The following is a 24,687-nucleotide window of genomic DNA, read 5'->3' as shown; positions in this document are numbered from 1 at the left end:
ACTCTAAAAACAGAAGAGAGGTTTTACCTTTTCATGCTGCTCAATCAGGATCTCCACCACGATGTTCTGGAACTTCAGGTCCATGATGGCGGCCACCGTCTCCTCCTGCGGCCGCATGAGCGTGGGGCCGAACACCACACCCAGATTAGCAACGGTCATCAGGTTCTGCTTACTGTGGGCTGCCACACTGTTCACACACACACACACACACACACACAAGAACATAATTAGTCCTGGTTAGCTAGATGTAGATCTTATTAATATCGTCACTTTCCAATAAAAAAAAAAACTAATTCCATTTAATTTATTTACAGACAAACTGTCCCTTACACTGTGCCAAAATTTCTTTATAAATGGATCAATAAAAATACTTCAAAATGACCTGAAATAAACTCTTTTTATATTGACTTCCATTGTAAGTTTAAAAGGATTTTTTTACTATATCCTGTGAAGTTGCTATTTTGGACAACAATGTATATATATATATTTTTTTTTTTTTTTACATATTGTATTTCATTTAAATATAGCTATTTAGCACTGTGATAATCATTTGTGCCATGTTGCTCATCCTTATTCTGAAATATATCATAGTTTAGCTCTGCTGTCATGTAAAAACCTCAACTTTTCAAGTTTAATTTTTTAAATGTTTAAAGAAAAATAATTTATTACAAGCTACCTGCCATACCATGTTATATGAATTTATTTCGATGTATTAATTGGTACTGCATTATACAGTGCTTGATTTTATTGTACTGTAATGTATATGTTCAGTGTAGGGTCAATGTAACAATTATCAGTTAAATTGTATGTCCATATAAGGCTGAAGGCAATAAAAGCTAAATGGGGTGCGAAACCTTCTATTTATTTTTAATTTTTTGTATAAAAGAACAAATGGGTTTTCATTCTTTCTATTTTAACATTTTCAGGTTTTCATTTTTGGCCCTGAATTTGAATTTCTGGGGAAAAAAAGCATAATGTAGCAAAAGCAGGTTGGTTTATTGAATCAGATTTTTGAAATTCAGATTGTGAGATGCCGAAATAAAAACCTAGACAATTGGAAAATCAGCAAAAATGCATTTATTTGCTATACTAAATTAATAAAAAAAGATAAATAATTACTTTTTACACCTAATTTTCTGTTTTTTATTTTGGCCTTACATGGTCAGAAAATTTAACTGATAAATGTTACACTGAGCATTTTACACTGTCTTGTACTGTAATGTACATATGTTTAATACACCTATAATAATCACAACTCAGAACCAATTTTTATCAAGCCTCTTCTGCAGTTTTAAAGTTAATAATGCATCGTTTTAAATATGTAAAAAGCAATTTATCGGGGCAAATTATGCCCCAAAGCGGACGTTGAAAGGAGTGCTGGGCAAAAAACACAAATTTACTGTATCTCAGAAAGCTGTGGGAGAGCGGAGGTGTGCTATTTAACAAAGGATATTACTCTTTATCATGTTTTACTACAACAAAAGTCCGTTTTACACCGGAGTTCTCCTTTAAAGAGGATGTTTTTTTTTTGTTTTTTTTTATTTATTTCTACAGTGAGAAGGATTGGGATCTAAAGCTACAGTATTTCCAAGGATCAGAGCTGAACATCCTAGGATCAATTAAACACAACCTCCACGCCAACTCACTATTCACCAAGCTTGTCAGAAGAAAGCTTCCGTCTTCATCAAAGCGTAAATCTAAACACTGCAGTTTACTAAACACTACTGAAACCAGCATCCAACGCCAGAGACGGGCTTAGAGGAAACAACGAGCCAAAAAGAAGCAATGAAGACAAATAAAACCCTGCTAATACAGTACAGTGGAAAAGATTTTTTCCTTTCTTTTACTGAACTTAGAAAATCTGCTTTTAGTCTCAGTGCAGCAGGGAGCTGGAATCCAGAAAATACAGGAAATATACTGATGCTCAGCTCAGTGGTGTTACTCATCAATCGTTTTTATATTTTAACTTCTAATCATCTCCTAAATCTTAATCTTATATCTTAAACTTTAGTTTTTGCTATTTTGCTTTTTAAATGTACGTTTATTAGTACTGTCAGTATTGTTATTCTTTAGATTTTATTAGCAACTGCTTAGCAACACCATAGCAACCACCATGGATACCATAGCAATGCCTTAGCAACCACCAAGCAACAAATTAGCAACACCATAGTAACCACAATGGATACCATAGCAATGCCTAAGCAACCACCTACCAACCACTGAGCAACACCACAGCAACCTCCATAGCAAATGGTGGAAATGCAATTTCCAAGTTTAGGTTTTATAATCCGGTAAAACTTTACAATAGCGGTAACAATGAACAATACTTACAACAGTAATAAAACAGTAATAAAAAAAAAATAAAACTAGTTAATACAGAACTAAACATGTATAACTGAGATGTTACTTTTAAAACTGTCATGATTAATAATGTCTCAATAATGTCTCAGTGTCAATTAATAATTAGTTAGTACTGTACCCTTAATGTGTTATTTAAATACTTAATTTTTTAGCTTTATTTTAATTTGTTTTGACCGATTTATTTTTTACTTTTATAAATGTATCATTTAATGCTTTCTTGTTCTAAAACCTCTCTTACACCTATTTATCTTTTTTTTATTTTGACTCTCTTGTTTTATCTATTTTATCACCTCTAAATCAAATCCTTATTTGGTAATTTTATATGAATTATGTTTAATTCGTTTTTCTTTTTTAAGTTTGTAGCTTTACGTCCGTCCTGACGTTGCGAGTCTGCCTGCTCTGGACTCTGATACACACAATAAAGACACCAACTCCCAGCAGGCACTCAAACCTGACCTTCCGGTCACTGCTGATCACATGACCAGTGATGGTATAGTTACTTTGAAAAAGTAATCCGATTACTGATTACTCCTTTAAAAAGTAACTTAGTTACTTTATGGATTACTTGATTTTAAAAGTAACTAAGTTACTTTACAAGTTACTTTATTAGTTACTTTCAGCAGCTGCAGACACCACCTCCCGCCGCCTTAACATAAACATTATAACCAGTTTTGCCAATACTCCCTTTATTGGAAAATGCATTTTTAACAGCAACAATTTATCTCTATTAAGTTGAACTATTTCCTAGAAAAATAAGTTTTTTTTTATAAAAATAAAAAAATTAACTTAACATAAATATTTTTTTTATAAAAAATAAAATATGGTCTTTCTTGATTTTACTAAACATAAATACTTGTTTTTATAAAAAAATATATAAAATAAAGAAAGTCTTTTTTGACCTGACATATTTAACACTGTAAAACTGAACATTGAACCTGTTGTTCTCTGCAGGGCAGCAAGGAGTGGTTTAATAAAACAGAACCGTGTATATGGTCTAGACCAGGGATCACATATTTGCAGACTGCGGTCCGGGTCCGGACCTACTGAGAAGGATTTAATTCTGACAGTGTTCATTTGAAGCACCGGAACTTTTCTTCCCTTTATAAAGAGATAGTGAGCGGAAAACGGGCGGAAAACGAAAACGGGCGGAAAACGAAAACGGGCGGAAACTAAAGACACGCCGAGCGCGCGAGAGAGAGACAGGGGAGAAAGCGAGACGCCTGTGATTGGGGAAGAGCGGAGGGGGAATTGGTAAGGGAGCGGTGTGTGTGTGTGTGTGTGTGGAGGAGATGAGGTGGAGAGAGAGAGAGAGAGAGTAACGCACAGTGACTGAAATAAGTAACTTTAATCTGATTACTGGATTTGAAATAGTAACGCGTTAGATTACTCGTTACTGAAAAAAAGGGTCAGATTAGAGTAACGCGTTACTGACATCACTGCACATGACGCTACAACGTTCACTCTCTCTGAGCTTCTGATTGCCCACACCTGTCTGTTTAAGTTCAAATAACTTGCATGGTATTCAATCTAGCTTGCTAGCTCTTCTACTAAGCATTTCTTTTGTTAGTTTTCCTTGTTACCTATCCATCTTTTGTGTTTTTTGACTGCTCTACGCTTCCTTGCCGTTTGTACCGGAAATGGCGCTTATTCTCAATGTGAAAAAAAAAGGCAAAAAAGAAAGAATGTAAGAAAGAAAGAATCCAGCTGCATGGCATGGTAAACTGCGGTTAGTATAACTCCAAACCCAGACCAAACACCGCTTCACTGAGCACACTATAGCAAGCTTTAGAACATTTACAGTCCTGGGCCTCTAACATTAACCCCACTAAAAAAAAAGAATAAAACAACTGAACTGAGCTAAAAAGGAGATTCCATAAAGTAAGTAAGTGAGGAACTAAAAGCTCTGAAGGATCTGCAGAGCTTTTCTAAAGAGGAATAGTGTCAGATCTTACTTTTTTCACTTCACTTTTGAAGCAGGAGAATCAGTGACGCTCACTTGGCACACAGAGATATTACATACGGAGGTGTTGATAACTGTGATAGATAAGCTGACAAGGCATGTTTCCTCATTATCACCAAAGGTGACAGTAATTCCAGGTAGCAGTGTTATAGTATGTGATCCCTCAAAGCAAGGAGATGAGATTTAACATGCAGAAACTCTTCCCAAAGTCTGAAGTTTAAGGTTAAAGTTAATTATTTGCCATTTGCAGAACCTATCAGGGAGCATGAGAGACAGCACGAGTTAGCGAGAGTTTCTGTGGTGCGAAATAAGGGTTAAATCAACATCTGCAGGATGTGGCCCGCAAGCATGAAACATCTTTTTGAACTATAATGAACGATGATGGAAATTAAATTTAAAAAATGCTTCTCTGGTGAGCTTTTGTTTACATTCCCCCCTGTCTCTCATTGTCGCCCATGTTTCTGCCCGTTTTCATTTATCCATTCGTTTTAGGGCTCCCTATCTCCTTATAAGGGTGTTTTTTTTTTTCTTGGCCGCGTCCCAATTCACTAGCCGGGGCAGTGGTAGTGTATTAGACCGTGACCCTGACGAACCGAGTTCGATCCCGCGTGAGGAGCGGTGTGTTTGATTATTTATATTTTTCCTTTCTTCTTGGGTTTACCTAGTTTAAGATTAACTGTTCTGCAATTGGGTTCAACAACCCACTGGGCTGGAGAGCTACTAGTTTGTAGCACCCTATCCTATTATATGTAATTTTATGGAAAATAAACTTAATTGCCAAACTAACGGTACCTGTATACCACCTTCAAATATCCAAGCCTGTAGACTTTTTTTAAAGTGGTAATGCCAATAGTTTCGAAATGATTAAATTCAACAGATCAGAAAGCAAAGTTAGTTTATTTAGGCATTAACTGTGATAAACACACAGTAAACCTTCTTGTCACACATCAGGTGGTTTAGTTTAAGACCTGCGATGTACATTTATATTTATACAGCATTTAAAAAAAAAACTGTTTAGAATAAACACTGTCAGTCTGAGTTTGTTCAGGACGCTGTTGAGATGTCTGAGAAACCTCAGTCTGAGTCTGGGATGGGCATCGTTCCTCCTGCAGAGCCCCAAGGCATGAAGGGTTTTATTGCCACAGCAAATACATACAACCCCCTCAGGCTGCTGCCGTACTGAAACCGGTTCGGTTTGAGTTACAACCAGTAGAGGATGATGCCCAGGCTCTGGACTGGGTGACTGTGGTCTAGAGAGGAGGCCATTTACTACAGTGTTTCTGTGAGTATGATGACTTGTGACTTGCTCGGTTCTACTGGAAGAGAAACAGCTATTTGTGCTGTGCAAAAATAAATAAATACATATAAACATACATACATACATACATACATACATACATACATGCAAGCAACACGCTCCTACTTTACGTTGTTCAGTAGGTTTGCAACTGAAACTAATATGGATAAACTTAACATAGATTTAGGCTTAAAAGTCTCTGCACACTGCAAAAAAATCAATTAGCAAAAACTAGACAAAATATATGCAAATTAAGATAAATATATGTATATTAAGCAAAAAAATCTGTCAATGGGGAAAGCAAATTATCTTATTTCTTACAAAAAAAGCAATGGCAAAGTCTCAAAATGAGTGAAGTAACACTTAAATCAAGATAAAGATGATTAAGATAAAGATCCCTAAAATAAGCAAAATAATCTAACACTTACACAATGCTTATTAAAACAAAAAGTCTTATAAGAGAAAAAAAAATAAGATTTATTGCCTTAAATTTTAAAAATTTTAGTTTTTGCAGTTCTAAAAACGAAATCTTAGCAAATGAAATGATCTAGTTTAAAAGCAATAAAGAATTTTTTAGTCTTACTAAGCATTGTGTAAATGTAAGACTGTTTTACTTATTTTAGGAATAATTATCTTATTCAGTCTTACTTAAAAGTCTCACCTTATTTTAAAGTAATTTGAACTCAAGTTATTTTTCTACTTGTGAAGAAATTTAAGCTAGAAAATTAAATATATTTTGAGGCTTTGTCATTGCTCATTTTAAGAATACGTCATAAAACTATTTTTGCTTATCCCATTGGCAGATTTCTTTTGCTTAATTTAAGCATTTATATCTCAATTTAGATACATTTTATCTAGTTTTTGCCAATGGATTTTTCGCAGTGTAGAATTTTGGTTGTAAATTACTGTTGAGTAGTTAAATAATGAGACTTCAGTACATGGGAAGTTACAAACTGTGAACTGCAAAAACTAAATTTTAAGGCAATAAATCTTATTTTCTTCTCTGATAAGACTTTTTGTCTTAATAAGCATTATAAGTGTTAGGTTTTTTTTTTGCTTATTTTAGGGATAATTACCTTAATCATTCTTACTTAGAATTTGTACCTCATTGTTAGTAATTTGAACTCAAAATAAGCACAATCAAGCAGCAATCAATTTATTATCTATTGATAAATTGGCAATTTATCAGTTGCTTGATTTAGGTGTTATTTCACTCATTAGAAAACTTTTACTAAGAAATCTTACTAAGAAATTTTTGCTTACCACATTCATTGGCAGATTTTTTTTTTTTATTATTATACATAGATATTTCTTAATTTACATATATTTTATTTAGTTTTTGACAATGAATTTTTGCAGTGCAACTTCTGTGTCTTCTTCAACAGAAAATTCAGCAGAACCAAACCTAAGAGCTGTGAAACAGTACATTGGCAAGAAAACTACACAATATATACCTAACTTTAGCTTATATTAAGCACAATTATCTGCCAACGGGGTAAGCAAATTTTTTAAGTAAGATTTCTTAAAATAAGCATCTCAAAGTCTCAAAATTAGTGACATAAGCCTTAAATATCACTATTTGGTATTTTGGTGAATTTTGATAACTGGGCCTATTGGCCTCCATTGAGGTCAATATACTGAATAATACACTGCTTGCCCCTCAAAAAAGTGCCACCAAAAAAAAAAAAAAAAAAAGGTCACACTAATATTTGATTGGACCACCTTTAGCTTTGATTGCAGTAGACATTCACTGTGGCATTGTTTCGATAAGCTTCTGCAATGTCACAAGATTTATTTCAATCCAGTGTTTCTGGATTAATTTTTCACCAAGATCTTGCAGCAGCATTGATGATGGTAGAGTCTGACCAACCGCTGCACAAAGCAGCTCTTCTCCATCCAGCACATCCCAAAGATTCTCAATGAGGTTAAGATCTGGACTCTGTGGTGAACTCTCTCTCAATCCATGTGTGAAAATGATGATCTCATGCTCCCTGAACCCTGAACTCTTTCACAATTCCAGCCCCATGAATCCTGACATTGTCTTATCTTGGAATATGGCCGTTTTCATCAGAGAGGAAAAAATTGATCCGCTGATGGAATAAGCTGCTCTATATTCAGTATATTCAGGTAGTCAGCTGATCTCATTCTTTCAGCACATACTGTTGCTGAACCTAAACCTGCAGACCAACTGCAGCATCAACCTTCCCCACATCATTTACTTACTTAAATCCAGGTGGAGACTTTTTTTTTTGGACAGGCTGTGGATATAAAAAAGTATAATACAGGGTGCGTAACATTCTGTAAGTATTCTGATGTAACTTTCTCAGGCTGGGCAGAAGCCAGAACTGCCAAATACTTAACCAATTTAAGACGGTGCACTTTAGGGAAAATCAAAAAAAAGAAAAGAAAAGGAAAAGAAACCCACTGACAACTCCAATTAATCAGGTTTCAAATCCAATTTCAGATAGCAGGGCGGAAATTCTGGCTCTTTCTCTCAGTCTGTAACCAGTGTGTTTTTCGCAGCCAGCTCCAGGGAGAACGTGTGAGCGAACCGGGCGGATTGGGGAGGAATTTCATGGCGGATAACCCAAATTTAATTTCCAATCGTGTGTCCACTGGCACCGATTCCAGCTCTGTATTTCAGCGGAGACGAGGCTGCCCAGTGGCTCGATCGCCGGGAGGGAAGGAGATTATGTACTTATCTTCAATTTGCTCCTATTTAGATTATATTAAAAAAATCAGGGCACAGAGAAAAGCCTTGTAATGTATGCTAACGTTATTTAGAAATATCTTACGCTATATAATCGCTGTGGAAGGAAGCGCTGTTACGTAACTCTGAGCTGTTCTACAAAAGAGGGAGGAGGTTAATCCTCGCAACACACACAAGTAGGGCTTGATCTAGATCACAGCACTTTTGTTTTGGTTTTTAAAAAGATGAGTGTGTGAGAGTGAGTGTGTGTGTGTGTTTGTGTGTGTGTGTGTGTGTGTGTGAGAGAGAGAGAGAGAGAGTTTGACTTAAAAGTACACTTATAAGGGCCAGTATATATAACATATTTGGTCCTGTGAGGACATTCTTGTGGTCTTCCCTTGTTCACCAGCTAACAGAGAATGTTCATATGCTAAATGTTAAATTTTCAATAAATATTCATCACTGTTGCTGGAAAGTTGTGTTTGGCTTTTACTAACTGAGGTTGAAATTATGGTCAGGGTTAGGGGTCAAGGTTAGTATTAGGGTTTTGGATTAACGTTTCAGATTGGGTTTAAGAGTTAGTGTTTTGAATTAAATCTTTGGGTTTAGGGCTAACGTTTAGGGTTTAGGGTAAGTGTATAGGGTTCAGAGCTAGTATTTAGGCTTAAGGGTTAGTGTTTGGGATTAGTTTAGAATGCAAGGTTTCAGGGTAGGGTTTAGGGCTAGTGTTTAGGGTTAGTGTTTAAGGTTAGGGGTTAGTTTGTTTAGTTTAGGGTTTTTAGGGTTAATGTTTAGGGTTAATATTAAGGGCTGGGTTTTGAATGAAATGTTTAGAGTTAGTATGAGTTTTAAGTTAAGGGGTTAGGGTTTAGGGTTAGTGTTTAGGGTTAGGCGTTAAGGTTAGTATTAGGGTTTAGGGTTAACATTTCAGACTAGGCTTTAGGGTTCAGGTTTATGGCTAGTGTTTAGGGTTAAGGGTTAGAGTTTAGAATGAAAGATTTTAGGTTTAGAGCTAGAGTGTAGGGTTAGTGTGCAGGGTTTAGAGCTGGTATTTAGGGTTAAGGGATATTGTTTGGGACTGGCTTAAATTGAAAGGTTCTGGTTTAGGGGTTTGGCCTAGTGTTTAGGGTTAGTGTTTAAGGTTAGGGGTTAGTGTGTTTAGTTTAGGGTTTCTAAGGTTAGTGTTTAGAATGAAAGCCTTTGGGTTTAGGACTAGTGTTTAGCAGCAGTAGGTAGGATTTCCTTGCTTTTTGATCTTTTTAAAGAAGTAAAATTACAGCTTGAAACTCACTGCAGCGCTGCATTTAGGTGTAATAGGAGGAATAGCGGTGCTCTCGTGTCTGTGCCGGAGCTCCTCTGAGCTCAAACCAGAATCTGTAAGTTTTCCGAGGCGGCCGCGACCAGCGCTCGCGAGAACTGCGACCTGCTTTCCGACCTTTAGTTCTAACAGTTCTACAAGGACTACTGGTTCATTCTTTACAAACTAACATACAGACACTCTGGCAGAAGCTGGAAAGAGACCGAATATGTCTGTGAAAGCCAGAAAACGAGAAAGAGAAACTAATCCGCCTGAAACATTTATTACACTCTGCAACTGTAGGGGGAGCCCACGAGCACAAAATCTCAATCCTACCTAGTGGAGCTTTAAGGGATAGTGTTTGGGACTGGTTTAAACTGAAAGGTTCTGGGTTAGGGTTTAAGGTTAGTGTTTAGGGCTGGGTTTTGAATGAAACATTTAGGGTTTAGGATTTAGTATGAGTTTTAAATTAAGGGGTTAGGGTTTAGGGCTAGTGTTAAGGGTTAATGTGTATGATTTAGGGTTTTAAGGTTAGTGTTTAGGGCTGGGTTTTAAATGAAATGTTTAGAGTTAGGGTTTAGTATGAGTTTTGAGTTAAAGTGTTTAGGGCTAGTGTACAGGGTGTAGAGCTAGTGTTAGGGTTAGTGGGTATGGTTTAGGGTTTTTAGGGTTAGTGTTTATGGCACTGAATTAAAGGTTTTGAATTAAATGAAGGTGTATGGTGAGGGTTTAATTTGAGTTATGGTTTAAGGGGTTGGGTTAAGAATTTAAGATTGAAGTTAGGATTAAGGTCAGTGTTAGAGCTCTGGGTTAAAATGTAGGGATTATGTGTTTAACATTAGAGTTAGGGTTAGTATTAAAATTTTAGATTAAGGTTTAGGGTTTAAGGGTTTAGGTTTAAGGTTTTTAGTTGGGATTAGGGTTAGTATTCAAGAATTCAAGAATTTCCCCCCGGGGATCAATAAAGTATCTATCTATCTATCTATCTATCTATCTAGTATTAGGGTTTAGATATAGGATGTAAGTTTTAGGATTAGGTTTACTGTTATGGTTTAGAGATTGGTGTAGTGTTAGTTAGCTACAGTGATCATTGTGTCGGTGAAAGGTCCTCACAAGTATAGTAAGACAAATGTGTGTGTGTGTGTGTGTGTGTGTCTAGTGCTTTGCTCCCCCTCAGCTGCCAGCCTATGTGTGCCGTTGCTTGGTGACAGAGGTAAGGCTACAGAAAGCCAAAGGTCTTTATGCTGGTGCAGGTTGTGTGTGTGTGTGTGCGTGTGTGTGTGTGTTTTTGTGTGTGTTTAAGGGTTAATGTGTGTGTGGGTTATATATGTGTGCAGTGAGGGGAAAACAGTGCTGGAGATATAGTGAGACAGACGAGCTTCAGGGTGAGATAAGAAGTGAATTCAGCAGAAAGAGTGAAGCTGCAGAGGAGCATGATATGAAGAAAAAAAAGAGTGAAAATAAATGGGGGGAAAAAGAGGTAAAGAAGAAACAAGTGAGGAAAGAGATACGAAAAAAAAAAACAAGAACAAGCATTTCTGGGTGGTACTGATTAAATATTATATACAGCTCAGGAAAGAAAAATAAGAGACCGCTTAAAAATGATGAGTTTCTTTGATTTTACCAAATTGAAAACCTCTGGAATCAAGAGGAAGATGGATGATCACAAGCCATCAAACCACCAAACTGAACTGCTTGAATTTTTACACCAGGAGTAAAGCAGCATAAAGTTATCCAAAAGCAGTGTGTAAGACTGGTGGAGGAGAACATGATGCCAAGATGCATGAAAACTGTAATTAAAAACCAGGGTTATTTCACCAATATTGATTTCTGAACTCTTAAAACTTTATGAATATGAACTTGTTTTGTTTGTATTATTTGAAATCTGAAAGCTTTAAAAAATATATTTTTTGTTATTTCAGTCATTTCTCATTTTCTGCAAATAAATGCTCTAAATGACAATATTTCTATTTGGAATTTGGGAGAAATGTTGTCTGTAGTTTATAGAATAAAAAAAAATTGCACATAGGGCTAGTTATAAAAAAAAAAAGAAATATTTATGTAAACAGGTGATGTCAACAAATAAAAACGAATTATGTCTGTCTAGGTTGTATTCAGTAACCGATGCCAAGATAGCAATACACCAGAAATGTATCGAACCACACCTTGTTTTCAGACCACCACACCCATCAGAATAGATATATTCACAAGCACTGTTGCTATTTAAACGACACAGGTGGACGGCATGAAAATTGACGGTTTGCAGGGTGTAAGATAGCAATGACCATTGCTATGTGCTTTGTGTAGAGTAATATAGGGGCCTGCACCTCTGAAATGGCACTTTTACAGGAGAAGGAAAAATCATTTCAGTGGAAATCAATGTAAAATATTTTATTTCAAGTCATTTTAGAGCATTTTAATTAGTCTATTCATTATAATATAAAAAAAAAATACATACACTTTTGTGTAGAGTTGAAATAGAGTTGCAGATACTCACTTAGCGAGATGTTTGGTGACCAGACTCAACACCTCTTGGTTTTTCTCAGGCAGTTTGTGCACCAAGCAGTGAATAGCCTGAACACGAGCCTCGGGACTTACACCCTCTGTGAAAACACACACACATATCAAGCACCAGGAGCGGCATGAAGTTAAAGCAGTGTGTAAGACTGGTGGAGGAGAGCATGATGCCAAGATGCATGAAAACTGTGATTAAAAAACAGGGTTATTCCACCAAATATTGATTTATGAACAAATAAATGCTCTAAATAACAATATTTTTATTTGGAATTTGGGAGAAATGTTGTCTGTAGTTTATAGAATAAAACAACAATGTTCATTTTACTCAAACATAAATCATAATAGCAAAATCAGAGAAACTGATTCAGAAACTGTGTATCAGAGCTGTAAATTTCCGCTCTCTTTTTTACATAATCAACCCATTTTGGGCACCGGATCTATAAAAGTAACCTATGTAAATGACCTCTGCTCTGATTGCACACATGAAACCTTAATTTTTAGGGAGAAAGTGTAATTGTGAACAGGCTGGTGCATTCTGAGACTTAAACGCAGAAGAACTGCTGTGGAATTATTTAGTTTATCAAATTCAACAACTATGCAAAATCAGGTCATGTCCAAAAATCTCCTGTTGAGAACCCTCATCTATTATAAATACAGACAGTCTGAAATACTGCCCATCACTTCTTCTATCACTCTACTGGAACCATTATTGAGCATGGCGCTTGGGCCCTTTGATTGCCATTTGCTATTTAATTAAAATTAGCTTTAATTTCAACAACTATTACTCAGTTCTTAATAATTATCCATTAAATACTGATACATTACATATTATAGCTGCTATTAAACGAATACAGTGGTTGGTGTGGTGCAGTGGATAACACTACTGCCTGCCAGTGAGCTACCATGTGGGAGATTGGGGTTCAATTCCAGGTCTGGGTGACTTGATGCTGTGCTACACCAATAAGAGTCCTTGAGCAAGACTCCTAACTCTACATTGACCCAACTTTGTAATAGAAATAACCTTTTAAGTAGCTCTGGATAAGAGTGTCAGCTAAATGCCGTAAATGTAGAAATGTAATATGTGGGATTTACTGTATCTGTAGAAAAGCGTACATTTTCCCTCAAAATAACACTAAGTTATTAATGTCTAAACCACCCCTAAGTGAAATTGGCCAAAAGTGGTATTTAAATGAATAAGTTTCCACAAATATTTGGACATGAACCGTATTTTTTGCAATATAAGGTGCAGGTAAATCCTTTAATTTTTCCAAAAAATCAACTGTGTATTAATTTTACCAGTCAGGTATTAAGAAGCAGTAAGACCACTCTGCTGAAGTACAGCTTTATACAGGACTTTTAATTTAGTTCTCCAGCACTTGAGACAGTAGTGGTATTAGCATTAGCCAATAACCATGCTAAGCGCTAGCTCTTCTACCATTCAGAGGCGAGTATTATCATTATGAAAATGTAGCCTGTTTCTAACCCTGGCTAGCATTGCTGGAGCAGTGTTAGCATTACCTGCTAACCATGCTAAGCGCTATCTCTTTCGCTGTTCAGAGGCGAGTATAAATCGCACTGTAGTCTGACAGTTTACTGTGTTAATATAAGCTACGTGGGACAAACCGCTTTTACAAGCACTAACCGCAGCTAGCTTTAGTGGAAATCTGAAAATCTAAGCTTACTGTAAAGAAACTGTTTTCAGGATAGAAATATGTGTAGATTAACATACAGCGATTGTTTGACTTTAAAAGATTTATTTATTTATTTTTTTTAAGAATTACAGTTTTGTTTACTTAACTTGGCTAAGCAGAATTAGAAGGAAAACATGAATAAACCCATGTTCCTTACTAGTGTTGCATAATGCGCCTTATAATCCAATGAACCTTGTATATGAAAATAAACCAGAAAATAGACATTTTTTTTAATAGTGTGCCTTATTATCTACTGCGCCTTATAGTGTGAAAAATACAGGAGTGACGGTGGTGAATTTAGATCAAATTATTATATATTTTTTGTGAATATATTTTTATTGTTTTTCCTTTTTTCCAAAGAACAGGAACATATAGACACAAAATGATATATATATATATATATATATATATATATATATATATATATATATGTATATATATAGCAGACATCCACATACATCTGCCTACATAAAAATGTACATACAAGCACTCAAAGTAACTTATTATGTCACTTTATAAATATATAAATTATTTGTCACTTTTAACAAACTGGAACCATGAAATAAATCAAATAAATGCAGTAATTTATATTACTAAAATGTAAGAAAATGTTCAGAAAATGTGATTGCGGTTTTCCTTTATCTGGAACTAGTAAATAACTGAGGGCAGTGAGGTCTGCACTGGGGTCAGTCTGCTGATGTTCACTAAGATGCTTGTGGTGAAAAAGTGAGAAAAGCTCAAGCTCTGCTTTGTCTCTCTAACACACACACACACACACACACACACACACACACACACACACACACACACACACACACACACACCTACAAAGCACTGGTTGTCCTTGAGCTACAGTGATTAATACCACACAAGAGCACATCTCTCTCTCACTGACACACACACACACACACACACACACACACACGTATGTACACTTGTATTTCTGCTCTAATGGTGATTTTCTTTAGGCCTTTAGCTATTTACAGCTAGATCCACACCTAACACATCTCCAACCTGGGAAAACCAAACAGGGCTAAGCAGCATTTCTTCTCCTTTTACCACGGGGACAAATTATCTCCACAAAGAAACTAATTACACATATTTATAATATTTTAAAAGCAGGCATACTTCAGAATTTGATCTGTGTTTAGTAACAGCTCAGTCTTCCTCTAATTCCACACACAAACAAACAAGATCTTTGTTCTGATTGCACACATAAAAACTATTGAGAAATGAAAAATATATGACAGATCCAGAAATCAACCCCTCGTAGAGGAGTCCAGGAGCATCATTATTAGAGGGAAACCTTACAATTCTGGTGCATTATTAGCCTACTATTGCTATAGTTACTACTAATAATACTACTACTACAATTATTACTACTACTACTATTACTACTACTACTATTAGTACTACCACTATTGCTACTATTACTATTACCACTATCACTACTACTATAACTATTAATACTATTACTACTACCACTATTACTAATAATATAACTATTACTACTTTTATTACTACCACTATTACTGCTACTACAACTATTGCTACTACCTATATTACTACTACTACTACAACTATTACTACCATTACTACTACCACTATTAGTACTACTAATACAACTATTGCTACTACCACTATTACTACTACTACAACCATTACTACTACCACCACTATTACTACTGCTACTACTTCTACTCTTACTACTACTATTACTACTACTATTACTACTACTACTACTACTACTACTACTACTACTACTACTACTACTTCTACTTCTGCTACTACTACTACTACTACTACTACTACTAATAATAATAATAATAATAATAATAATAATAATAATAATAATAATTACGTGTTCTTTAATTACTTTAATTACTTACTTGCAGGAACTATAAACTCCTTGTAAAGGCCGTACGTCATTAATGGCTCAGGCAGACTCCTATAGAAAGAGAGAGAGAGAGAGAGATTGAACACACTCTGCAGTGATTAATGTGTCTGGGGGTATAAAGTGATATCCAAGTTCATCTGAAGGTATTTTGCTCAGAGTCTGGCAGCCGTCCAGCGCCGGTACCCATAGCTGGACCTAAACGAGTCCAGTGGAGGAGAAGGGCAGCAGCAAGATCACAACTACAGCCCTGAGACTGAGAATTACTATAAAGAGCAAACACCTCTGGATCTCTAGAACCTCTATCTGCATGTGAGGCCATGTGGCGTAAAGGTCAACCTCAGTATTGTGTCAAGTCACGTCAAGTCAAGAGGCTTTTATTGTCATTACATCTGAGTACAGGTACACAGTGTGATGAAATTACGTTCCTCCGGAACCATGGTGCAACATAGAACCACATGCAATAGACAACATAAAGTGCAGGAGTGACGACAGTGCAACATAAAATTATAAAATTATAACACTAAATAACAATAAATACAATAAATACAAAAGACGAGACAATTTAAAGACAGGACAGTGCAGTACCGATACGGTATAATAAAGTGTATAGTGTGTGTGTGTGGGGGGGGGGGGGGGGGGGAGGACATATCCTGAATATTAATATCTTTAAACTTATTTTTTACCACATAAAAACATACCAAAATGTAAAATGGTTAGAGTTATGGAGGACTGACACCCCACACAGTACAGTCTTCAGCCAATATAATTGAAAAGGATTACCAACATTTTCGGAATATATGGCACAATATCAATGAGCAGGTCTATTTTCATACATAAAGCACAATGAAATATAATACGCATTAGGCGGCACTACTAAGGATGCTTAAATCAAAGTGAACAAGGGTGTCGCCATGTCTTCCTGACGTTATAAGGGTACGGATGCCCACACAGAACAAAGACGGCACATTCAAAAATACGCATTTAGCTCTGTTTTTACCACACCTTAGTGTTAGCTTGTGTTAAATGGCAAAACATGAACAATCTAGATCATGCTTAACTGCGATAGAAACACAAAACTTTGAAAAAAAGTTTGATTTAGATCTCCCTCCTCTGCTGACTTGCCACAGACAGCAGGTACAGATCCCTCACTCAGAAGAAGTCTGCTGGCTTATTCTGCTCTGTACTGTCTGGCGTTTCTTGAACTAATCTTGTGGGTTGGGCTCTGGTGGGGGGTGTTTTCTTATGGTGATATCAGAATAAGGGAGCACCCAAACGTCTCATAGAAGCATACAATTCCTGACACTCTCACAACTCTTTCTCTTTCTTTGCTGATTTACAGAAAACAGACGGATGGATTTTTTTTTTGAGTGTTTGGAGTGTTTTTAATGTTTATAAGGGCAGATGAGACCCAAGTGGAAATACAAAAACATGCAAAATAGTGAGTTTAGCATAATATCTCCCCTTTAAGATAAAGGAACTAATAGAGAAAGTTCCTCGCTTCTGGAGATCAGATGGAACGAGCCTTGTATCCCATGACCTCGTGACTTCAGTATCAAAGCACTTCCTGTGTACAGGCACAGCCGAGACAGGCCAACGTCAACACGGCGCTCTGCGGCTCCCCTCCTCACCAGCGGCGGAGCGACGAGCCTGTGTGCGTGATCTTGCTCCGGCTCTCACGACGCCGAGTCAACATAACCAAACACACATCAAAACCAGAGGCCGGCCCTGCGGCTCCCACGTTCTGCTCACGCTCCGTCCAGGAGCCCAGATATCTCCCAGCTTATTTTCCAGCTCTTACTGCACTGTGAGAACAGCAGAGGTGGGCTCTCCAACAATATATATATATATATATATATATATATATATATATATATATATATATATATATACTAGGGGTGTCACGATTTCAATATTTTATCGAAATCGATCGAAATGATGTCATGGTCTCGAGCCTCGAAGTCAAAAAGAGGATCGCCGATCTCTCCCTCTAAGCTACGCAAGCACATGCGCGCGCTACGCAAATGCCGCACCACTCTGTAGCTGATGCCACAGATATTGTGACTGCTCAAAGAGCAGCTCTTTCTCCAGAGAATGTGGACATTCTCATTTTCTAAAATATAAAAATAACAGTTGTTTTGTCTAGCCTCAAATATGTTAATAGTTTTGGTACCTTAAGAAGCATCTTTCTCTCAGATAAAGATAATAATATATCTTTATTAAAGAAAAAAATCTTAAAGTCTTATTTTTCATGTTTAGCTGTTATAGTAGGATAGAGTTCAGTTTGTTAAGGCTCTAATTGTTCTATTATTTTGTACATGACTGTTCCTGTATTTTTTATTATTTATTTTGTTATGTTGCACATTGCTGTTTTAATAGTGCACACTGCTGCTACCAAAAAAAGCCACTAGATGGCATTACATATATATCTTAATTAAATTATTTAAATTTGACCATTAGTGCCTAATGTGGTGTATTACAGATCACTTGTATCACTTTGCATCACTTATATCAAGCCCACCTTTTGAAATAAGATATTGTAAATTTGATGAATCAAACCAATGACTGACTATAGACTAATCTAAAACAGGCATAGGCCTCTCTGATGTAAAAAAAAGAAGAAGAAAAAAAAAGAAAATCGAGAATAGAATCGAATCGTGACCCTAAAATCGAATCGAGGATTTAGAGAATTGTGACACCCCTAATATATATATATATATATATATATATATATATATATATATACACACACAAGTGGGACACAATCATGATTTTTTTTTGATATTTTAACCTTTTTTAGTGATAACTCCAGCACACTGTGCCTCTCACCTCAGGTAGAGTTTTAAAGCGCTAGTGATGGTCTTCACATCCCACTCCTCACACACAGCCAGGTCCACATCACTGCTCTTCTCATCTGAAATAAAGAAGAAGAAATGATGAAACTAAATACACTATGAGGAAAACACTGGAAACAAGATGACCAGCAGGAAATAAAAAAAAATGATTTCTGATACTGAGGCTGATCAGATACTGAGCAGCTGACTGGCACCAGCTCATCTTCCCTTCAGCTCTGTAGTAGAAATGATACAAAAAAATACTGATTTTAATATGCTAAATTAAAGCAACAGTATGGAGAATTACCCTCTCCCATTACATCTATATACATGTCTAAGACTGATTGGTGCCTGAAATAAAAATAAAACAAAAAAAAAGGCAGAAAGAAAAAAAAAAGATCATATACTGAACCTTTAAAATGCAAAATACTGAATATCATGTGCTAAATTAAAGCAACATTATGGATAATTAGCTTTTTTTCATTCCTGGTCTCCCCCCACATTCAAAACATGTAATTTGCACTTTTATACAGATAAAAAATTAGCAGAAAGAACACGCATTTTGGACAAGCTGAGTCATCACTGAAACTGAAAGGAGCAGGATTTTACATTTAAAAAACAAACAAAAAAAAAACATTGGAGTTCTCGTTCTTTTTCCAAAAGGTTTGAGAAACCCTGTTTTAAACCATAAACTGTTAGCAAGTTGGCAGAAAACATGGAAAAAGGGATAAAAAATCATATACAGAACCTTTAAAAGGCAAAATATTAAATCTAATATGACAAATTAAAGCATCATTTGAGACAATTAACCTGTTAGCAAGTTGGCGAAATGCCATGTGGAACATAAAAAAAACCACATAAAATCCACAATTCTTCTTCTTTTTCTGAAGTTGTATGAAAAGATTTGAGGACCCCCCTTCTTTAACCGTACACTGTTAACAAGTTAGAAAGCCATAAAGGGTCATTTACAGAACCTTAAAATGGCAATATCTAATAAATTAACGCAGCATTATTGAGAACTTCCACTTTGAGACGGCCTAAAAGAACACGCATTTTGGACAAGCTGAATTAGCACTGAAACTAAAAGGATTTTACACAAATAAAAGTTCAGTACAGTTCTCGTTCCTGTTTCAATGTTGCATGAAAAAGTTTGGGAACCCAGTTTGAGAAACACTGATGAGTCTCTGAAATAAAAATAAAATTATACATAAAAAAAACCCTTTATTTATTACATGAATTCTGTGGTTGTGTTCGTAACCTACATCAGTATTACAGTCCTACACCCCGACTGCAGGAGACTTACAGAGTGTAAAACACACTTTATCCTCAGTAGAAATAATTTCTGTCAGTTCACAGAGAAGGCAAACAAGCAGCACAGTGAGCTTTCACAGTTTAGCAGGTAACTGATACAGAGAAGAGGTAAAAGAGACTAAAGAGAAGAGATACAGGAACAGAAACGATGACAGGAAAAGACACAGAACCTGTGAAGAAGCAGGAGATTCACAAATCACAGATCTTATAGAGGGAGAGGGAGAGAGAGAGAGAGAGAGAGAGAGAGAGAGAGAGAGAGAGAGAGAGAGAGCAGTGTTTTATTACTGTAGCTGTTGTAACAAAACTCAAACAGAAACTACATACTAGAGCTGGGCGGTATTATCAAAAATGTGTATCACGCTTTTTTCAAGATGCACCTCATATTCAGAGTTTCAGGGATTTTTTTTCCGAGCTGTGGATCGATTGCACAATTCCATTTCTCTTTTTTTCTGAGCTGAGCTACCATTACTCCAGTGTGTTAGCTTGTTATGCTAAGTGGCTAGTGTTAGCTAGCGAGCTGTGTCTGCTTCTTTGGCGGTGCTGTTTTACACAGTGCTCTGCAGTGCTCTCACTCTCATTAACCCACATCTCCCTCCCTTCTCTGCATATATTTCTCTCTCTCTCTTTCTCTCTATTAAGTTAAAAAGTAGAGGTTTCATAGTTTAAGCTGAGAGATATACAGTGGTGATGTCCCTTATTTTGTCAACTTTGTAAAATTCAACTGGTACCTAAACAAGGGATTTTTTTTCCGAGCTGTGGATCGATTGCACAATTCCATTCCTCTTTTTTTCTGAGTGAATAATTGCTGTTTGCTGTTGTTTTTCTATTTTACTCACATAAAACACTCATACAGTGAGGAACAGCAGCAGAAGCTCCTCAGATAAAGTGCTGTTCTCATTTCTCTTCAGGAAGGACAGAGCAAGATGAGCATTTGACTCTACAGAGCTGAGCTACCATTACTCCAGTGTGTTAGCTTGTTATGAAAGTGGCTAGTGTTAGCTAGCGAGCTGTGTCTGCTTCTTTGGCGGTGCTGTTTTACACAGTGCTCTGCAGTGCCTCTAGCGGTATGGTGGTACAGAATGCATACAGAAATTTAAATTTCCGGAATTACCGGAATAACTGCCCAGCACTAATACATGCACAGACAGAATGTTCTCAAATTAAAGTTAAAGGTATTATTTCATTTTTTATTTAATTATTATTATTGTTGTGGTGGTCTCTTATATAAATTAATGTCCTGTGAGTCTTTTTTTTTTGTTAAAAAGTGTTTCCAGTTGTTTCAGGCTGTTTTAGTTTGGTGGAGTAGTGGGCGGGGAAAATGGCAGGATTTCAGCTCTTAATCATGAATATTCAAGACATGCACATACACGACTGTGCAGTGAGTGGTCGCTAGCCAAGGTGGGTGGGGCATGAATACTAATTTACGGGTTGACGTCTTTGCGCTTTGATTTTTCTGTCTGTTTTCTTTTATTTGCTAATGCAGGAATTGTGGGTAGAAGAACGGTTTTAGGTGTAAATGAGACTTTTAGAACCGTTTAAAAACTTAACCCTGTTATTTTTTTTTAGGTAAGTTAGTTTAAGTAAGGAACGAGATTAAACTTAAAACTTTAATGCATTATTATTTTTTTTTTTTCGCGAATTAGTCCCAATTCTTTTTTTTTTTGATGACATGATAGCGGGATTTAGCGTTATAAACACAGCATTTAAGTTCAGAAGATAGATAACTACTTTTATTTATGCTGATTATGGATTAAATCTCATAGCTAACTCTCACTCTCATTAACCCACTTCTCCCTCCCTTCTCTATGCATCTCTCTCTCTCTCTCTCTCTCTCTCTCTCTCTATTAGGTTAAAAACTAGAGGTTTTATAGTTTAAGCTAAGAGATATACAGTGCTGATGTTCCTCTTTTTGTCAACTTTGTAAAATTGACAAAACTGGTACCTAAACATAGTTCACACAAGGACAATGTGATTAATTACAGCAAATTGTACGATTAGTTCGTTTTTTTTTTTTTTTTTTTTTTTTTTTTATGATCAACCCTAGTAATTTTATATAAATTCTAATTGTCCTTTTATAACGGTAAAATGTTCAGCCCGGCTCAGAGCTGCAGTAGATGTGGGGTAGGTTGGGGCAGATGGGGGTAATCTGGGTTTCTAAATGTTGCTTAAACAGCTGTGCTCAGTGGGTCAGTGAAACGGTCAGCCGTGCAGTGTGAGGTCCATTCCCCATGATCCCCCCACCCCCCCAGAAACACTGCAGTCAGCAGCCTTAACACTTAGTATAACAGTGGTCTTTCTACTGTATAACACTGAATCTGTAAAAATCTGCTTAATTTAACGGAAGTCAATGTAAATGTCTATTGTTCTATTTTTACTGGTTCTAACAAATAAAAAAATAAGAAGAGGCGAAAATAAAGAGGTAAAGATAAAGAGATGTAGAAATGTAGGAGAAGAAGAGAAGGTGAGAAAGTGGAAAAAATAAAGTAAATAATAAAAGGAGGAGCTGAAGATATATAAAATTAATTAACTGTGAAGTAGATGGAAATTAATTTGAGCTAAATATGAAGAAAAGAAGGAGGTGAGGAAGATGAGGAAATAGAGATTATCAGCAGGAGCTGAAGAGGAAAAGGAGGAGGTGACAATAAAGAGAAGACAATGACAATAAAGAGGTAGAGGTAAAGAAGGAAGAGGTTAACATAAACACAGTTTATAAATGAGTTTTCGGACCTCAAATAATGCAAATAAAAAAAGTTCATATTCATAAAGTTTTAAAAGTTCAGAAATCAATATTTGGTGGAATAACCCTGGTTTTTAATCACAGTTTTCATGCATCTTGGCATCATGTTCTCCTCCACCAGTCTTACACACTGCTTTTGGATGACTTTATGCCTTTACTCCTGGTGCAAAAATTTAAGCAGTTCAGTTTGGTTTGATGGCTTGTGATCATCCATCTTCCTCTTGATTATATTCCAGAGGTTTTCAATTTGGTAAAATCTAAAAAAACTCAGCATTTTAAGTGGTCTCTTAATTTTTGTTTCCAGAGCTGGATACTGTACAATAAGCATGATAATGTAATTATCATGCCTAGTGACGAAAAAAGGCAAAACAAGAAGTACAATGAGATGAGAAGGAAATAAAGGTAAAAAGCATATTGGCATGTTTTCCTCCACCAGTCTTACACACTGCTTTTGGATAACTTTATGCCTTTACTCCTGGTGCAAAAATTTAAGCAGTTCAGTTTGGTTTGATGGCTTGTGATCATCCATCTTCCACTTGATTATATTCCAGAGGTTTTCAATTTGGTAAAATCAAAAGAATCTCATTATTTTTAAGTGGTATCTTATTTTTTTCCAGAGCTGTATATTGTACAATAAGCAAGATAATATAATTATCATGCCTAGAGACCATAAAGGCGAAACAAGGGGGGCAATAAAGTTGAAAAGTATAAAGGTAAAATGCATCTTGGCATGTTCTCCTCCACCAGTCTTACACACTGTTTTTGGACAAGTTTATGCCTGCACTCCTGGTGCAAAAACGCAAGTAGTTCAGCTTGGTTTGATTTGGTAAAATCTAAGAAACCATTTTTAGATGGTCTCTTTTTTTCCAGAGCTGTATGAGGTGAAGATGTTGAGGAAATCTTAAACAACAGGAGGTTTTAAAGCGTAAACTCTATGTTTGATTGTGCGTCTTGTGCACGCTGTAGTGAAGCCGGCAGTCTCAGTGTGAGCGGCGGTGGCGGCTGGCGCTCCTGTGAGGACGCTGCTAATGGCTGTTAAACTCTGGAGTGGATGGGTTCAGGTAACAGTAGGAGACCAGCAGCCTAACCATTCAACCCAGCTATTAACATTCACAGCACAGAGCCCAGCGCTACGGCCGAGTCTGCAGGAGGAGAGAGGGAGAGGGAGAGGGAGAGAGAGAGAGAGAGGGAGAGAGAGAGAGAGAGAGAGAGAGAGAGAGAGAGAGAGAGAAAGAAAACCAAGCCAATTAAAACTGAAAAAATGAGAAAGACAATAAGAAGAGAAAGAAACAGACAGAAAGAATAGGCTGCGAAGAAAAAAGAATCATGAAATCAAGTCAGAGACTACAAAAACAAGAGAGAGCGAGGGATGAGAGAGGGCTTCGAAAGAGAAAGAGTCAGAAGGATAGAGGAGAAACAAGAAATGGAGGGAGAAGAGGAGAGACGATGGAAATTTGATTGCAAGCCTGAAGCGATAGAGCCAAGTGTCACCTGCAAGGACAGAAGGACAGAGGGACGGAAAAAGAGAGAGAGAGAGAGAGAGAGAGAGAAAGAGAGAAAAAATAAGAGTGACCCAGACAAGACAAGTGTCTGAATGCCAATGAGCGCCGAACCAACTGAACTTCTTCAAAAACCACTGAAACAGAGCTTTAAATGAGTTATATGGAGGCTCAGTAGAATGATAAGGGTGATACTGATGGAGTACTGTCTGATGCACTAATGCTCTTTTCACTCTAAATGCAATCAAATCCTTACAGCAATGCTCCAAAATCGAGTAGAAAGACTATTCTCTCTCCAGCAGCGAAACAGAAGTAGGGTTAAAACTTCTACTCAGTGATCCTGCATCCGGACTGCAATTGAAAAAAACAGGAGGACCAGTGAGTTTTTAAGGCTTTCTCAGTCACATGACACGGTGTTCAGTAGCTCCACCATTTTCACTCGCTGTAGTTTTTACATGGATCTCCGTGGAAACACACGTGTAATAACGGTGCGTGGCAGTGGACATAAAGCTATTTTATTAAACGCGAGGTGACGAAACTTAGAGATGTGAGTCCGGACAGGACTAAAATTAGTTCCGAGAAAAACAGTAGATAATTCAG

At 36.5% G+C, this 24,687-nt stretch overlaps 1 protein-coding gene across 2 annotated transcripts in view; it reads right to left on the bottom strand.

The window, feature by feature from the left end:
- The window catches only part of arhgap10 (Rho GTPase activating protein 10), a 197,567-nt gene that overhangs the window by 43,230 nt on the left and 129,650 nt on the right, over nucleotides 1–24,687 (bottom strand). For both annotated transcript variants that reach the window (XM_022684445.2, XM_022684446.2), the window contains 4 exons: nucleotides 18,536–18,620; nucleotides 15,702–15,760; nucleotides 12,102–12,207; nucleotides 28–187 (listed from right to left, as the gene is read on the bottom strand). In XM_022684445.2, coding sequence (XP_022540166.2) covers nucleotides 28–187; nucleotides 12,102–12,207; nucleotides 15,702–15,760; nucleotides 18,536–18,620 — 410 coding nt within the window. The remainder of the gene's footprint in view (nucleotides 1–27; nucleotides 188–12,101; nucleotides 12,208–15,701; nucleotides 15,761–18,535; nucleotides 18,621–24,687) is intronic.

The sequence above is a fragment of the Astyanax mexicanus genome, chromosome 7 (genome assembly GCF_023375975.1).
Source record: "Astyanax mexicanus isolate ESR-SI-001 chromosome 7, AstMex3_surface, whole genome shotgun sequence".
Taxonomy (NCBI): domain Eukaryota; kingdom Metazoa; phylum Chordata; class Actinopteri; order Characiformes; family Acestrorhamphidae; genus Astyanax; species Astyanax mexicanus.
The sequence above is the reverse complement of the archived record's forward strand: the minus strand, read 5'-3'. Positions and strand labels throughout refer to the sequence as shown.